Below are 17,458 nucleotides of genomic sequence, written 5' to 3' on the forward strand. Positions count from 1 at the left end.
TAGCTTTAGGCACCCAGGGAGTGGCTCCTAAACCTCTTTCATGTGCCGTTATCCCTCCAAAGCCTGTGGAATTTTGTTGCCAAACTCAGAAAGTTTCCTCCACTTTGTTTTTAAGGCAAGAGACAGCCATGTAGGTTAAAAAAAAAAAATGTATAACTTGCACTTGAGTAAATGTACTCAGAACATTTTAGATTCATGTTAGAGCTATGGTAAAAGAAGTTCTGAAATACAGTGTGTAGATGTGTGTTCTCATGTAAACTTATAGAAATAAGAATTATAAAAACTATGTAATGTCATTTTTTTTGTCCCATCGCATGGCTGGCTCCTGTCAGCAATCTACAATTCCAGTTTTTACACTTCAGAATAATGTAGAAATTAGATATAAGCATATGTATAATACAACTATTAGTGTTTATTTAAATGTAAAGTGTTTGTTACTTCTGAAAAGATTTTTTCAAAGTTGCCATAAAGAATCTAAAACATATTGCGTTTAGTTTAAAAAAGAAAAATCAAATAAACCCAACTCTCTCAGCTTGGGCAGACAGATGGATAATCAATATGCATTTGACAGACAGACTTTGATCAAAGAACATTTTAAACATGTCATGTTGTTAAAAGACAAACCCCCAATCAGATAGCATACTAGAAAATAAAGACAAAACATTTGATTAGTGTTAATGATGTTTTGCAGCAAACAGGAAGAGGGGGAGATAAACCGAATAGGTCCAAAGAAAAGAAAGATCTTGATTTACATTTGGTTCCTCGGGTGTGTCATGAATTGATCATAAATCAAAATATTTTAAGTTTTCCTTCAAAGCAGAATTCCTTCAAAGAAATCCACTGTGGAGGAAAACACATGTCCACTCTAGGGAGGTTGCTTTATTTACTTATTACATTTAAAAGCAGAAGAAATATGTAAAAACTGTTAAAAATGCAGAAAGACAGATTGTCAGAGGGAACTATTTTTGACTTTAACTTCCCAAACTAAAGCTTTTCGGTCTTTAGAGGCAGACAGGGGTTGGCTGCAGCAAAACATTACAAAGAGTCACCAATACATAGACACAATGACTTTATTATTCTTCAATCACAGATCATTTACAGTTCAAAACAGATAACATTTTAACATTACAAACATCTTCACTTGAAATCCATATTCATCTCCATTTGGGAATCAATAGCAGCCTGTAATTGGGGAAAGACAATGGCATTAAAATAAAAAGGTAAGCAGCCACATCCCAGCCATCATCGAATAAACTGTTAAGATACTCACCAATTCTCTTTTTGCTTCTTCTATTTTCACTTGAGCAAGAGATGGGCTCTGTTGTGGTTTAGACGGTAAAAACATTTCATAAAGTCAAATACAGAAACAGAAAGTTGTTTCCAAATATCTAAACATGATACACCCATTTCTGTCAAGTTGCTTTAATTAAAGTCTAATTTACACACATAAACATTACATTTCTTAACAAAAAAAAGGCCATCATAAAAATATTTAGGATATTGTGAAAGCACTTTGTTGTTGGACTGTTACAAGACAAACAAATATTGTATTGTATTGAATTGAATGTGAAACTGTATGTTGTCTTGCACACCTATGCTTTTCTTGGCCAAGTCGCTGCTGCAAATGAGAACTTGTTCTCAACGGCCTACCTGGTTAAATAAATTTTTTTTTAAAAATAAACGTACCGGGCTCAAGTCCATATAAGGCTCCAGTTTCTTTTTCAAAGGGATTATTTCTTGTTTCAGCGCGGTGGCTTCCTACGGAGAGAAAAATAAGATGAAGCATTTTAAACCCTGAAAGCAGAAAGTGTTATGTTTTCATAACAATGGTGCTTGACTGTGTTGCATGTGTAACCGCTGAAATTACCTCAGAAAGCTGCACAATAGCCTGGTGGGTGATAGACTTGTCCATGTTCCTGGATACAAGTTGAGCCTGCATGATTGATAGATGAGAATAAAAACAGCCAACCAAACTGATTTATATATATATATATATATATATATATATATATATATATATATATATATATATATATATATATATATATATATACATACACACACACACACGGTTTGGAGTCACTTAGAATTTTCCATTCCACTCCATTATAGACAGAATACCAGCTGAGATCAGTTGCATTGTTTTTTTTAACCAGGGCAGTTTTCAGATTACATTATGTGCTTACATAATTGCAAAAGGGTTCGCCAATGTTTTCTCAGTTAGCCTTTTAAAATGATATCAGATTAGTAAACAGAATGTGCCTTTGGAACATTGGATGAATGGTTGCTGATAATGGGCAATGTAGATATTGCATTAAAGATCAGCCACTTCTTTCTACAACAGTCGAGAACCCTTTTGCAATTATGTAAGCACATAATGTAATCTGAAAACTGCTGCCCTGAGTAAAAAAAACAATGCAACTGATCTCAGCTGGTATTCTGTCTGGAATGGAAATTTCTAAGTGACCCCAAACTTTTGACCGGTAGTATGTATGTATATGCGACACACACACACACACACACACACACACGACTGGGAAAGAATACCGCTACGCTCGTTACTGTAATTAGGCTACAATAAAACCTAAAAGTAAATACGTATTAATACCCACTCACCTGTCTACAGGCATACACATGTAGGACGCGATATATTTCAATCTCTGTCTGGGTGCAGTCCACCCTCGTCCACCGCGCTGTTTACACAAACACAGCTCTACTCTAATCTAAATAGCGAATTTTGACAAACAAGCTAAAGCAAAAGCTGTCGGTTTGTAGTCTAACTGTTTCTTAGTTTGCCACAATTCTTGAAATTTGGACAAATTCTTGTCATCTTAACTGCTGGCTAAACTAACCAACATCTCTGCAGAGCATCTATGGATGTATTATAAGACCAAAACAAACCAGTGTGGCTACTTTATATGCACGTGAATGATGGCATCTTAATGTTCATGTCTTCATTCTTGCAATGATTCTAAATTAGTGCCTCATATCCAAACAGAAGAACATGCTTTATATGCATTAAAACATCAAAACACTCTCATGCTTAATTCTGACGTCTGTCAGAGAGAGTGTGTGAATCAATCATGCGACTGCCTGTGTGGTACTAGTATGAAATACATAAAAAATTTATTGATATATCATTTTCATATGATGTTGATAAATGTGAAGCCATTTTTATCATAGTGAGTCCAATAGGATTAATATTGCTTACATTTTAAGTAAAAGTTATCATTATCATAACATTGTGCTATAAAATAGAAGTTAAGGTCTTTTGCCTTGGTATGACTGATTGTCATTTTGTGGGCAATGCTAAGGCAGAATACAGTAACTTCCTAAAAAAGGGTCACAGGTCAAATTTGAGTTCAACATTTTTTTGTCGATAGATTAATACAGGTATACACTACAAAATGTGAAAATTACAATAGTATACCTATAACTCAATTGTCAGGACATTAAGATAACTTTATCATTTTTCATTTTCATTTTTCTCAGTTTCACACTGGCGAGTTAAGGTCTTTTGCCTTTGTAGGGCAGTGTGTGTGTGTGTGTGTGTGTGTATATATATACACACACACACACAACGATACCAAGGGTGTTAACTGTTGAACCTGTCTGTAGCATCATCTCTGTGCTGTAAACCAGAGGCAGTAACTTGATGCCCCCATTATACCCAGGTCAAACTACAGTCTGTCTTTGTTAACTAAATAAAACTCCACAGAGGAAAGGGCTGTGGCATGCCAGGAGGTTATTTGAGAGCAATTTCTGCACATTTTTAAAAGCATTTTGGCATTTTTCAGTGGCAACATAATTAAGCATATTTGCTATAAGACACTCAATTTTGAGCACCTTAAGTGTGTGATATAAATTATTTCCCATTGCTAGGTACTTGCAGAGGGTTTTCTAGAAGACTATCCTCATCATCTCCATCTTTCTCCATCTTTCTCCCTACTAATTGAGTATTTTTATGGTTGTTTTTGTGTGTGACTTGTGTTGATTTCCACTTTCTCTTACTGGTGGGCTGAGAACACCAACAATGAATGCCTCTTCAGGCTGCATTGCAAGTTGTCATTAGAACAATTTTGCTTAATTTTCTCACCCAGAGCAAACCTCCTGCTAAGATATGAATATTTGACCATACCAGGGCAAAATGTAAAACTCTTACATATCTTGGCATTTTCCGACTGCCTTATCATTTTCAATAACAGTATATTGTACCATGCATCAGCCCTTCAATGCACTATGCAGCTGTTACAGATAGCAGCTGGTATAACACCACAACATACCTCTGCCCTCTCCCGTCTGCTGCTGAGCTCTTTAACCTTTGCCGTCACAAAATCCATGTTGAGCAGTCTCTCCTCCGCTTTAGCGCTCTCCACTGACTGTGATTTGATAGTTTTGTTGATATCCCTGAAGACAATAAAGAACACTGATTACAGGTGACGTACAGTATGTGATGGCAAATGGTTCATGTCTGTTGTAACTGGATTTGCCTACACACAGTATGTCATAGCCCAGGACTGTGTGTTTGTTTTTTACTATAACAATGGTACAACGCAGTAGTAATATCAACATGCTAAAGTCATCATCCTCTGCATCCATGTTCTTACTCTTGTAAGTTGCTCCGCAGCACCAAAGTAACACCAAGTCTCTCTCTGAGGGCCCTGAGTTCCCTCTCAAGTCTCCTGTTTGACTTCTCTTTTTCCAGCAGTTCGTTGGTGAGGTTGTTCATTGCTGGCATAAAGCTAGACGAGACATAAAAATCCAACTGTGAAACCTCTCAATGGTAACTCTCATGTCTTTAATCAGGGAAACTACTGTCGAAAAAACACACATAAAATAGACATACAATTTCAACAGTGCAACAACAGGGTACCTGCCCAGTGATGTGTCTCTGACTCCAAGTACCATGGCAGTGTCCACTAAAGCAGACAAGTAGTCAGCAGCAGGCTTTGACAAGCTTGCACAGGACAGACCTACACCTTGTAAAAGAACATCACGGAGATGAGCACCTAAACGGAGGAAACACAGTTCAGTTCTGTAAAATGCTGTGAATGTGTTTGCTGTGTGAATGTGTGTATTACACTTGACAAAACTGCACACAGTAAAGTGAAGCACGTAAAGACACCAAGGTTTGTAACAACTCGGGTCTTATTTCCAGAGTTTTGGCCATCATTACGTAAAATAATTGCTGAGATCTGGGTGGAAAATTGCTAAAAAGAAGTCCATGGGACAAGAAACACAAGTGATCCCACTTTCACTTGTATATTTTCCTGTGTAATGAAGTAACATTACTGACAGTTCGGGAAAAAGAGGCTAAAGGGTGGCTTGTTTACAAGTTGTCTGATTAATAGTGTGTCTTGCCCCATCACTGTATTGCAGCGATGTCACTGTGTTTCTAGATTTCAGCTATTACTTTAGTGAGTACAATGTTATCCTAACTGAGGGAAATGACGATGGGAAAACCCTACTCAAATAGGGACCGAGTTGTAATAAATTGGAGTTATCCTTTAAGATAAGTGGTCCTGATATGCTTAAATCACCGACTAAAAGCGACTTTGCATCAACACTAGAAGTCCGAATTGCACTGCATTTAGCTCTACTACGGACTCACCCTCAGCCTGATACTCTGATGCTTTCTGTTTGAGGTCTTCTGTGAGGAGAGCTGTGTCACTGCACCGGGCTTCACTGGACTGTGCCAGCTGGTACAGGATGTCGACAGTCCTTGTGTTGACCTCAAAGTGTGGCACCGGCTGATCTCCAAACACTGCGCTGAGCCAGCTGTTCACCTGAGGAGAAGGGTAACGTTTAACTAAAGCCAGGGCAGTTGCTAACTAGCTAACTGCATTAACTTATAAAGGCATGTTAGCAAGACACTGAATGTTAACGTTACCTTCTTTATCTTTTCACACATGGCGACTGAAAAGGCAGCAGCAACCACAACTAGCTACCTAAAACTTTTAGGTGGCCCCGCAGCCCTTAAGAAAAACAACAACAATTTTCACTTTCAGCTGTTTTCGCGCCACCCAAAATCATTCTAATAACTTCCGGGTTACAAGGCAACGTGAAGATACATCAAAAAGCCACCGTCTCTGGATACATCATGGATGTATTAAGAGAAGAGATATATCCATCAGACGAAGAAAATAATAAATAAAAATGGACGATAAAATGACGGTTTGAATAAATAAAGCCAACAAGGTGACGAATTACGTAAACAGAAAATATTAACAAAGTTTTTTCCGGTTCATGTTTCCTTTTTGGCTCCCAAAGATAAACATCAGGTCAAGACAGTTCACGTCGGTTCCTCTGATATAACCTGTTCACACTAAACTGGAAAAGCTAAGAGTAGGAATTGTCACACTTACAAACACTAATGAAAAAACGTGGAATTAGAACTAAATGAATGGAATGAATGAATAATCATTGGGTTTTTTTGTTGGTGATAATGATTTTCATTTTATTGGCAAAGCAGAGAAAGAGAAAAAAAAACATCTGCTTCTTGACCAAGATCAATATACATTACAGCACTTAAAATATGGGTAAATATAAAATCAATTCAATATATCCCACATAAGTTATGGCTCACAGGTCTATTACGAAAAAGAAGTAGAAAGAAAGAAGGAGAAAATGTAAGGGAACAGAATAACCACAACCATTAACAGCAATACCAAAAAGATGTAGCCTACAAATTTAAATTAAATAAATCAGTTGACTTACCCAGGTCAGTTGGGTAAAACGAATCAACATCAATAACTTTCTTTTATCATGTTTGTTATATATGTAATCATGTAGTCTAATGTTTCTAATTGTTCATATAAGGTCCTGGAGATGCGTCTAAAAACAACACTGTATGATTAGAGATGGTCACAAAAAGATGGGATTGGCTGGACCATATTTGAAAAATATCTCTATGAAAGCCACCAGCTCATAAAAAAAAACATTGACATTTTCCGAGTATAAATAAAATATTTGATTACATGTAGACACATAAACGCTCATTCACTCCCATTTTTTAAATGAAGTATTACATTACATTAAGACAAAAAAGAAAAACAAGTGTCACGGTTGTTAGTTTTCTAGGCTCTTCTCTAACAGACGAAAGCGGAAGTACACACAAATAACAATCTTGCGTCGTTTGGATACTTCAGGGTTCTCCTCTTCACTGTCAACCACCCGCGTAGTTCGAAACAGCTTGGTGGAAATGGCGGCGAGACAAAAGTCGTTACAAGGCCGACAGAAAAGTATAAATACTACGTTTGAGTCCAGTATAGACTCCACCGCCGTCGAAGAAAAGTTGTTTGGCCAAGCAGAGGAGGACGAGGACGGTGACGACGGACCTGTAGTCTTCATCTGCGGGAAGTGCAAGCTGCCCGTTGGGGATTCAATGTCCTGGGATGGAAGTGAAGACTGCCAAAACCAAATACGACTGAAGCGTAAGGAGGTTTAGCTTGCTTGCTTATCTTCTTTTAGTGGTAAAACTGAATGATTTTGCATATAACGTTACAGTTAAATCAGTTGGGTGGACCCCCCTACCAATATCTTTCCACTTTTTATAACTGGAAGTTAGCTAACGTAAGCTTGTTATTGCAGTTTTAAATTGTATGAAAATGGTGCTTTCATAGGCAGTTGTAGAGGTTGGGAACTTACAAATATAGACGTTAACGTTACCTCAATAATATGAAGGCTGCACTACGCTGCTGACACGTTTGTGATGTTTTGGTTGTAGGGGTCACTGACAACGTCGTGGTTGGAGAGGACTCTCGCCTGCATGAAGCAAGCAAACGATCTCTCTGGTAAGAAGGTTCTTACCATTAGTGAATTCGCAAGCTAAGTATTCAAATCCTTTTACTTAAGTGAAAATACCAATACTACAATAAAAAAAAATACTCTATTACATTAAAAAAAGTTATGCATTCAAATGTTTACCTGAGTAAAGGTTCAGAAATAACATCAGCAAAATGCTCGTTAGGCCTCAGGATTGCCCCTGTCAGAGCTATACTAGTATATATTATATCAATGGATTATTATAACTGATGATTAATCTTTATTTTATACCAGACTGTATAGAGGGATGTAATTTGAAATGCGTTATGTTTTGTTGGGTTGTTCAATCTATAAGAATGCATCATATTTTGTAAAATGTTGTATGTTAAATCTTAATCTGCAAAGTAACTAGTGACTATAGCTGTCAGATAACTGTAGTGGAATATAAAATAAAAGTACTTCTAAATTGTATTGAAGTACAACACTTTAATAAATGTATTTACTTAAATCTGATCTGGGCCAAACTGTTCTCTTTTTTTTTCTTCTGTAATTTTCCCTTCGCAGTCTGATCGTGGATCTATTCTGTCGAGGCTGCAGCTCTGTGCTTGGTATGGTTTACGCATCCACGCCTAAGAACCTGGACCACAAGAGATTTGCATTCTGTCTCAATGTAGCAGACATTGACAGGTATGTTTAGGGCTGGGATTGCACGAATGTTTAAAGACGCATACATCAGTTTAAATATGGGATTTAGATCATTTTTTGAAGAGAGTGAAATGATCAAAACAGGACTGTTGACTGTGAAGAATGTTGTACACCTGTGAAGTTATTTCACAAGATTACATTATGTGAGAAGAAAATTGAACAGAAATTGTTGCCTTATTTACTGTATATAAAAACGTGAGTATAAGCATCTGTTTTGTCTTAAAACTTAAACATGGACCCTTATTTATAAACCGGTATTAACGAATTTAATCTTAAAGCGGAACTCTCGCCAAAATGCAACCTAGGGTCTTTTTGTGAATGTACCCGAGTCAGACTTTCATTTAAAAGCATATTTAGGACGGAATCGCCACTTTTAAGATTTACCGTATTTTCGTTAGCAGTTGTTGTTTACGCTAGCCGCCATTTTCTCAGTCAAAAAGAGTCGATCTCCGAATGCGAATGAACGGACTCCATAGGAGGAAATGTCGTTCTTTATATGAGGCTCCTTTTTCAACTACAAGGTCAATATTGTGTTTCACTAACGACAAAACAACGAATTATCCGTGCATTTATATGGAACTAAGCTTTAGGAGCTTTCCATCTTTACTCTCCTCCCTCAACTATTTTTGACTGGCTCGATAGACGGCGACCGGAAGAACAACAGCTACAGTGAGTTGCTCAAAACAGTTCTTTTTAGTAAACTCTGGGTACACAAACAATGTTGTCAATGCTTTCGTTAAGGTGTAGAGCCCCTGGTGATACTTAGAGCAAGGTTTCATGTTGTGTCGAGTCTTCTTAGTCTTTTAAAAATAGCTATTTTGATACTATCATAGAAGTGCCCCTAGCACTCCCATTCAAAAGGCCATTTGACCGAAAAACGGAAATACGGTAAATCTTAAAAGTGGCGATTCCATCCTAAATATGCTTTTTAAACGAAAGTTTGACTCTGGTACATTCACAAAAAGACCCCAGGTTGCATTTTGGCGAGAGTTACGCTTTAATGACGTCAGCATATTCTCATATTCAAGTAGAATAATGTAGAAATAAAAAGCCGGTATTGTATGGAATTTCACTAGTTGTAAAGCAGTTAATGGCATGCATCCCCCGCTGCAGCTGCATTTAGCACTCTACTATTACACTGTGAATCTTTTTCAGCTATGTGCTTGGCTCTGCAAGCCAGATGCTGGCAGCAGAGGGCCCCAAAGAGCAGCCAGTCACACTGGAGTACAGAGGCATTGTTGAACAACAGCTGACGGAGGTAAATTACTGCTGCTGCTTTTTCTTTGTCTGTTTTCTCAGATATTGTATCAGTGTGAGAAAAATGTTTCATCCGCTGAGCAGAAAGTCTGCCCTAAAACCTCATTGCAATATGTACTGTATGTATCTCTCCAAACACATGTTAAGTTTAGTCCTTTTAAAATTGTATTGTTGTGTAAAAATGGCTGAAGGAAAAACTACAGATCTGTCCTGCACATTGCCAGTTACGAGTCACTGTTGTCTGTGTTGCATTGTGTTTCTGACAGTGCTCTCACATTGCTTTAGAGCAGCTCTCTCATTATTATCAATGCACAGGTTGTACTAATGATGACATCAGCTTAGTACTGGGAAGCCCTCACTCCTGTGACGGGCAGACGTTTATATCAGACATTACCTCATCTCACCATGTCATCCCCGGCAAAGTGACTTCTTTCTCATACCGTTTTAGATCGGATTAAAATAGTATATTTTCAGTATGCATCAATCATAGCATCCATTTCTGTTTTTATAATTTTCTGTAAGTTTGAACTTTTAAACCCTTTGAAAAAAAATGTTTGACACATCAGTGTTGTTGTTGTTATTATAAAAATGTAGAGGGTACTTAAATTTTTCACTGGAATAGTGTTGTGGTTTGCAAAATTCTTATAAATCATCCTTTGTTTAAAACATATCCACACAACCACAGATTGGCCAGTAGGTGGTGCTAGTGTGCCGGAGCACATGGCAGCCCTCCCACACTCTTGCACCAAGGACAATAGATGTGATGGGGAGCATGTTGAGGAATCTTTGTTAGAGGAAAAACATGTTTTGCCCATGAAGTGTCTTTGTCACTATAGCTGTATGCATGGCATTTTGTTTTATTTGGCAGTGAATTTCCTGCAGGTGACCATTGACCATTCTGTTATGAAATGTAATCTATGTAACACTACTGGTTATAAACAAGGGGGAAAAAACCATTGCATGTCAGCAATAGAACATTAGATGTGACTTTTTATTCCTACATACACCATGTGTCACTCAAACAAAGGAGTGCGCCGTAAAATGAAATGAACAGGCTTACCTCATATTCTCTTACCACTTCAATCCACTTCGTCATCGACTGTGTTTAGTCTCTGTGTGGATAGGCTGAAGACTAATCTGACTATGGTTACGCGCTGATTGTATTAATTTTAGCTGGCTTTATAGCCATCATTAATTGTTAGTCATTGGCACATTCTAAGAAGATTATAAAGGCCTTTGACTAGGTCAAGAATTAAAATCCGTTTTTATCACGTTTGTCAACATAAACCTTTATGGCTTTTTCACTGACAATTTCTACTATAATTTCTTTCAGTCACCATTGTTTGAGTTCGGGCCCTAAGCTGTTTTGCCAGCAGTCAGTTTTCTAGACTTCCGATTTATGTGGTTTCTAACGGCTTGTCCATCCACAACTCATGTAGGTATCGATACTTTTGGCGTACCACTTAAAAATCTGGGGAGTTTACTCCCCGGAGTCCTTATGTTTCTTTTCTCGCCCAGAATATTCCCTTGGATTAGGGTGGCACCACGATCTTGGTTGCAGCTGTCACTGTGGTCCTACGCTCTGCGATGCCCTGCAGTGTCCGGCTGCGTCCTGCTACGTCCACCCATGCTCTGCTGTGCCACGCTACATCCTGTAACGCCCTGCTATGACATGAACTACTTGGACTACCATTTATAGTCACTGTTCCATTATCTTTATTGTGACTATTATTGCCACTGTTCACCACATCCCCAACCGGCACCATCAGACACCGTCTACCAAGAGCCTGGGTCTGGCAGAGGTTTCTTCCTAAAAGGGAGTTTTTCCTCGCCACTGTCGCATTAGCCACTGCTAATGCTTGCTCTTGGGGGAAATACTGGAATTGTTGGGTCCTTGTAAATTATAGAGTGTGGTCTAGACCTACTCTATCTGTAAAGTGTCTCGAGATAACTCTTGTTATGATTTGATACTATAAATAAAATTGAATTGAAAGCTGTTGATTAGAAAGTTTTACAGCCGACTAATTTATTTCTTCTTTTTCTTCTAAAAACGATAAAATAAGTAATTGATAATAAACACTGCAGTTCCTCGAGACCTAAGTGAAGTTTCCATGTCTTGCTTCTCAACTGCTGAAACAGGATTGGTAACAGTCAGAACTGGGGGAAAAAGAAAAACAACAAAGCAAAATGATATCTGCGGTAGCATGGGGAGAGCAGAGGTCAGTTAGAAAAAAGAGGATACGAGAGGGTTACGAGGATATAGTTCTTTTGTGTGCTTGCGTAATTGCCGTGTGAAACCGAGACCTACCGGATCAATGTAACAGAAACGTGAACCTTGGTTCGGACTTTCAGGTGTGAAAAAGCCCTTGGTAGTAGTTCCAGCAGGTATCGTCACTAGTATTACAATGTCCAACGATACCCAGCACTCTTTGTCCTCAGCTATACTGTATCTGTTGAAGCCGCCATAATTAATGTATCATGTCGGTCTGACTCGTAGACACTTGTTTGGGTTTTTCATCTTGTACACTCACTGGCCTGTCTCCCCTCCCACTCCCTTTTTTCTCTCCCCCCCCTTTATACCCATCTATCCCTGACCACTTCCCTTCTGGGTTTCGTCATTCTCCCTCGCTATTCTCCCCCTTTTCCTATTATCTTTACTCCACCCGTCTTTCTTCCTCGCTGCTTCCTGCTGCTCCCTTTATTTCCCACCTGTCCTTACTCCTTACTCTTTACTCATTTTTCTGCTGTTCTGCCCTTCTGCTGTTCTGTTTTTATAAACCTTCCCCTTCTCTCCTGTCTGACCCCATCCTTCCCAGATGAAAATGCTGGTCATGTCCATGGCACATAGGCTGGAAGAGATGGATGCTGGCCTTCAGGAGGAATGCGATGTGCCATGACGATGAAGAACGTCCCCTTGTCTGGGTGGGTGCTTTGTCCAGGTGTTGAACGTGACTTCTCGCCCGTACCTTTTACAGTAATGTTTCCTCCTCTAAGTTTCATCTCAACCACATTCCCTCAGCCACACATTTTGTCCGAGCCTCACCTTGTGTGTGCGCGCGCACACACACACACGGCTTCCACTCTGCTTTGTCCTGATTACCGATGGTGGAACAAAGACTGCCTGCACATGTAATCAATCATGTTGTCAGCTTGGCTCCTGTGGCTCATGGCACCATCTTCTCTGTGGGTCTCAGTGCAGAGTGAATGTACGCTGTGAGCAGAATGTTTATTTGTGCAGGATTTCATCAGGCAGGCTGCAAACTCAGCAAAATGCAGCATTGATCTGGCCACACGATTCCACACACACTTTTTTTTTTTTTCTTTGTTCTCTTCCTCAAGCATGGAGCCCTGAAGGATTGATGTATATATGCTTTTTTTATCACCTTGTTGTGCCCAGAAGTGAAGATTTGATGAATTTGGATTGAAAAAGACACTCGGGCACAGTATTGGCTATTCTTTTAGTTAGGAATCATCTAAAGACTTTTCTGTCTTTTTTTTCTCTCAAATATTGCCTGAATTTTCTTAAATGGGCAGCAATTTGCATCTCTTAATTTGTTATTACATTGACTCATTATTGGTTTGTTTGTTCATAGTTGTACAAGCTTCTATTGTCTTAAGTATGTTTGTGTAATAAAGACATTTAAAAAAATGCATTTTAATATTAATATTTTATTACAATTTACAATATTTATTATGTCTGTTTTATATACAGGAGCAAACCAAATAAGAAAACTTTAAATTACCAGGATAATCTTTTTAAATGTTTTTTCTTTGACTTTGTGCAGATTGTTGGGGCTCAGTGGCTCATCCTGCTTTGTCTAATTAGAAGTGTTTATTGGATTTAAGAGTTAAACAGCATGTTTAAGGTCTTTACTGTTAGGCAGGGTGGAGATTGTATTTAAAGGCTGAGTGTTTACCAACTGACCTCTACTGTGCCTAGCAACACTTTCTACTAAGGCGGGAAAGCGGCTATGCTGTACCGCTTGCCCTCTCTCACCCACAAGGTTTCATCAGTCTCACAGAACAACAACAGTTAGAAACGGCCAACCAGCATGCTGTATCCAAGGGCAGGTTGCGATGGCAACTGAGAGCACGTGCTATGCTGAATGCCTGTTGCCATCTCGTCATCGCGTTCACTGCCGTAGGAACAGCCAGCCAGCTCGCTGGCCTACACGCCTGTCAACAGACGTTATCCCCCGCTCATGCTCAGACACATACACGGGGGAGGAGTCCTGAGTGGGAACCCCCCCCCCCACACACACACACACACATACACCCTAATCTCTGTGTGATGTTTTTCTCTCTGCTAACCCCACCCTTGCCCATCTTTCTCCTTCCCCCTCCCTCAACTGCTGGGGAAAAAAGTCAAAACAACAACAAACAAGCCGGCATGGTTTTTGTTGTTTCTGGTGGTGGGTGGTGGTGTTGTCTTTATAGAGTCCTCGCTTAAAAATGAGGTGCCTTCATGCATCCTGCATAGAGAGTGGATGATGCAAGCCGGCCAGCCAGTCAACTGTCCAGATGTGTGCTGTTACACCCTGTAACAGACCCATTTTGGAGAATATTTTCCCGTTTGTTTGTTGTTCCATTCAGAGCATTAGAGCTTAAAGGCTAGTAGTTGTGTTTGGAGTTAGCGTCACTGTGAATGGCTCACCGAATGGCCTTTGAACTAATTTAGCTGTTTTATATATAGACATCGTGTTGCTGGATGCATTGCACTGCTGAGTGCAATTATTGCATCGGATTCACCCCATTCACCCCTTAAGTCTCAACCAATCATTACCGCCCAAACCAAGACTAACTTAGAAACATGCATCAGTCAGTACATCTACACACATTCTACAAGCACTCCGGGACAAAGGATGAATAATGCAGAGGTTGTGTCTGAGTGAAAGTCGCCTCCCCTCTTTCCCTCCTTTTCACCTTCCCCAAGCAATAAGGAAGCAATGTTGCCATGGAGGCAATGAAGCCTCAGCACACTATCAGCCAATTACAGCCTTCCCTGTGTGAAACATGAGACCAATGGCTGCTTGAACTGATGCTGCTGTTGCCACAGACACTGAGATCCTATTGGCTGAGCTCTGCTCTTTGATTGAATTTCTGATCTTGTTTTTGAGAGACAAAATATCTCAAGGAGTGCCACCTGTGTGCCAACTTACAAAATATGTTTGTTTTCGTTTCCACAAAATGAAAAGGATTATTTTGTGAGAGGGAAAATGTTTCTGTAAGGGGTTTAACAGACCTAAATGCAGTGCCATTTTTGGTGCAGTAATAAAGTGGGCAATAATTCTGGCACTAGGTACATCCTGAGATGTCTGGGGTTTTGTCAATTAGAAAATGGAAAAACAACCATAATTTGATTAACTAGTACATGTTTCTTTTTCTGCCCTAGCGTCATATTATTTGGATTTCCCCTGACAAAAGAACCACACCCCACCAGTTGCTCATTGCTCGTTTATGACCAATTCCTGGTTTAACTCTTGATTTCCCAAACCCCAGCTCCATTGTGTTTCATCACAGTCTCATACAGTGATGTTTTTTATGTATTATTTACATGGTGCCTTTATGTAAATGCTATCCACATTATACTTATATTTAAACATGTACTTATATTTAATAAGTATATGTTTAATCCTCCTTATTTCTGTTTTGAAAATATGACATAAAAAAAACTTTCAAAGAACATTTACGTAGAGAACCAAACTGAACTTTTGACACTTGGTTGATCGCCACTACTTTTCCTCACATGGTGAGGTTGCTTGACATAATGCTTCACCAAAATCTTCTTTTTAGATCAAAAGTCATTAAGACAGTCTGGTCTCATCTTTGTCTTTGTGTCGGACAGACTAGACGACAGGTCAATTAGTAAATCTGGGAGGTTAAATTTACCAAATTAATCTGCGGAATCAGCGGATGTAAAATGATCTTGGTGTCAAAAGCATTTGGGAAACGTAGCCCAGTTCTTTTTTACTAACAGCACCTCCTAGGGCGAAAGCGTAAAATCTCTGATAAGGCACAGCCTTCTCGTTTCATTAATCATCTTCATCTGTGTCTGTGATCGAAACGGGATAGCTGGCCAGTGAGAGACTCGTCTAACGGAATAACCCAAATCCTCTCTTAGTGCTCAAAGCCTCCTTCATTAGAAACATCTGCTTGTTTATTTCCACACACATCTTTGAGTATGCCGGTGTCTGCTAGGAAGTCTCTCACTCTCTCCTCCTCATTTTCTGCATGTGTGAGAGCTGCTGAGGAAGGCAGAACTCGTGTGTGTGTGTGTGTGTGTGTGTGTGTGTGTGTTGGTCACTGTGTAGCAGGTTAATCGTCTGTTTTTCTCAGACACAAAGGCTCGTCCCAGTGACACCCTGGTGTGTGTGTGTGTGACGAGAAGGGTGCTGAAAACAGTATTAGTGTCATCAGGATCTAAGCCTGAACAGATTGACAGAGAAAAAAAGTCCTGCTGTACAGTAAGTGGTCAGTTTGGCCTCTCATTATAAGTGATTTGAATATTAAAACAAAGGTCTGTCTGAAGAACATTAAATTAAACATTAAATTAAACAAAAATGACTCCAGGATGTGGCATATGTCTGCTGTCTTGTTTTAGTCTCAATTTAAATTAAAGTTTGTCAAGATGTATGGCTTGATGAAGACAAAAGACGATACATATTTTATTTAGGCACAGAAAGTCATCCATCGTGCATTTTCATCTAGCATCCCAAATATTTCTGAAATCAATCCTGGAGAAATCTGACATACTAACTCCTTTCTATTGTTTTGGACACCGAGTAGTTATGATTAAAATTCCCCTAATATGATTATGATAAAAAAAAAACTAAAAAAACACGCTATCCTTACGCTCAGCGCTGTGGTTAAGCCATAGTATTTATGGTTCGTCTCTCCGGACAGCCTATGGATTTTGAACAACTGTCCGCCTGTTTTTGATAAACAAAAGGCTCCCAACAACAGGAGCCACTCTTGCCCCTTGGCTTTGATCAGCTTAGCTACGCCGGTTTAATCTGACAGCCCTGTTTTTGTTATCCTGTGCATGTGTGTGTTTGTCTCAGAGCTCTGGTGATCTCCCTTCTTTGTCTCGTCAGGCCAGTGTCACCCAAAGAGGTTTATGATGGGGGCCACAGCTGAGTAGATTAGTGTCTACTACAGTGTGTGTGTGTGTGTGTGTGTGTCAGTCCTAAGGATCCTTCAGCTGTTCCAAGGGTGTGTTTTTTTTTTTTTTTTACCCACCACAGGTGTCCTGTGGGAAATGTGTATGTTATGTGAGGGTGAGACAAGTGGTACATTGAGGTTGTAAAGTAACGGAGTCTTCCGCAGCAGAGGCCAAATTTCCTGAAGTGCTCCCGGAGCTGAGAGCTTTAGGAATAAATTATAGCCTCAGGCTCTGTAAACTACACATAAATTAACAAGAATGTTGGATTCTGTGGAATTACTTGCTTAGTTATAGTTATTCAAGTGTATTAATTCTATATTTTTTCAGCAAATGATAAGAAGCTGTGAATGTGTGCAGGCAGAGTAAATGAAAATGAAGCCAGACAGTAGGTAGATGCATTTTAAAGACCAGACAGACACATAATGGATTCAGTATAAATTTTTAAAATACTTTATACAGCATAGAAATCTCTTGACACTCAAAGAAAACCATCCATTACAAAATCTTACAAAAGACCACCCCCCTCGAGTCTGTATCAATCTCAGTGTCAACCAAAAAAAAAGGTACAGA

The 17,458-nt window shown here is 39.2% G+C and overlaps 2 protein-coding genes across 3 annotated transcripts; one reads left to right on the forward strand and one right to left on the reverse strand.

The window, feature by feature from the left end:
• Window positions 1–1,052: 1,052 nt before the first annotated feature.
• haus1 (HAUS augmin-like complex, subunit 1) lies at window positions 1,053–6,137 on the reverse strand. Its single transcript, XM_078266202.1, has 9 exons — window positions 5,891–6,137; window positions 5,612–5,786; window positions 4,874–5,009; window positions 4,608–4,742; window positions 4,284–4,407; window positions 1,868–1,933; window positions 1,687–1,758; window positions 1,271–1,318; window positions 1,053–1,182 (listed from the first exon to the last, which is right to left on the reverse strand). The coding sequence occupies exons 1-9, from the start codon at window positions 5,909–5,911 to the stop codon at window positions 1,138–1,140; spliced, it is 822 nt and encodes a 273-aa protein (XP_078122328.1). The 5' UTR covers window positions 5,912–6,137; the 3' UTR covers window positions 1,053–1,137.
• Window positions 6,138–7,113: 976 nt separating this feature from the next.
• Window positions 7,114–13,375, forward strand: mis18a (MIS18 kinetochore protein A). 2 transcript variants are annotated; one of them, XM_078266203.1, is made up of 5 exons: window positions 7,114–7,433; window positions 7,727–7,793; window positions 8,329–8,451; window positions 9,625–9,727; window positions 11,166–11,912. In XM_078266203.1, exons 1-5 carry the CDS (start codon window positions 7,202–7,204, stop codon window positions 11,382–11,384), a joined length of 744 nt encoding a protein of 247 aa, XP_078122329.1. In that variant the 5' UTR covers window positions 7,114–7,201; the 3' UTR covers window positions 11,385–11,912. The 2 variants fall into 2 exon arrangements, with proteins under 2 accessions (XP_078122329.1, XP_078122330.1); XM_078266204.1 differs by lacking the exon at window positions 11,166–11,912 and adding an exon at window positions 12,543–13,375 and having other exon boundaries at window positions 7,131–7,433.
• The last annotated feature ends 4,083 nt before the right edge of the window (window positions 13,376–17,458 follow it).

This window comes from Sander vitreus, chromosome 13 (assembly GCF_031162955.1).
Source record: "Sander vitreus isolate 19-12246 chromosome 13, sanVit1, whole genome shotgun sequence".
In the NCBI taxonomy this organism is placed as follows: domain Eukaryota; kingdom Metazoa; phylum Chordata; class Actinopteri; order Perciformes; family Percidae; genus Sander; species Sander vitreus.

Excerpts from the sequence above, each read along its gene's own strand:
- haus1 (XM_078266202.1), bottom strand. The coding sequence starts at position 5,911 with ATGTGTGAAAAGATAAAGAAG. Across the intron at positions 4,743-4,873 it reads AGAGACACATCACTGGGCAG|CTTTATGCCAGCAATGAACA; the intron begins GTACCCTGTTGT and ends TGTCTCGTCTAG. Across the intron at positions 1,319-1,686 it reads CTTATATGGACTTGAGCCCG|AGCCCATCTCTTGCTCAAGT; the intron begins GTACGTTTATTT and ends AAACCACAACAG.
- mis18a (XM_078266203.1), top strand. The coding sequence starts at position 7,202 with ATGGCGGCGAGACAAAAGTCGTTACAAGGCCGACAGAAAAGTATAAAT. Across the intron at positions 7,434-7,726 it reads AAACCAAATACGACTGAAGC|GGGTCACTGACAACGTCGTG; the intron begins GTAAGGAGGTTT and ends TTTTGGTTGTAG. Across the intron at positions 8,452-9,624 it reads AATGTAGCAGACATTGACAG|CTATGTGCTTGGCTCTGCAA; the intron begins GTATGTTTAGGG and ends AATCTTTTTCAG.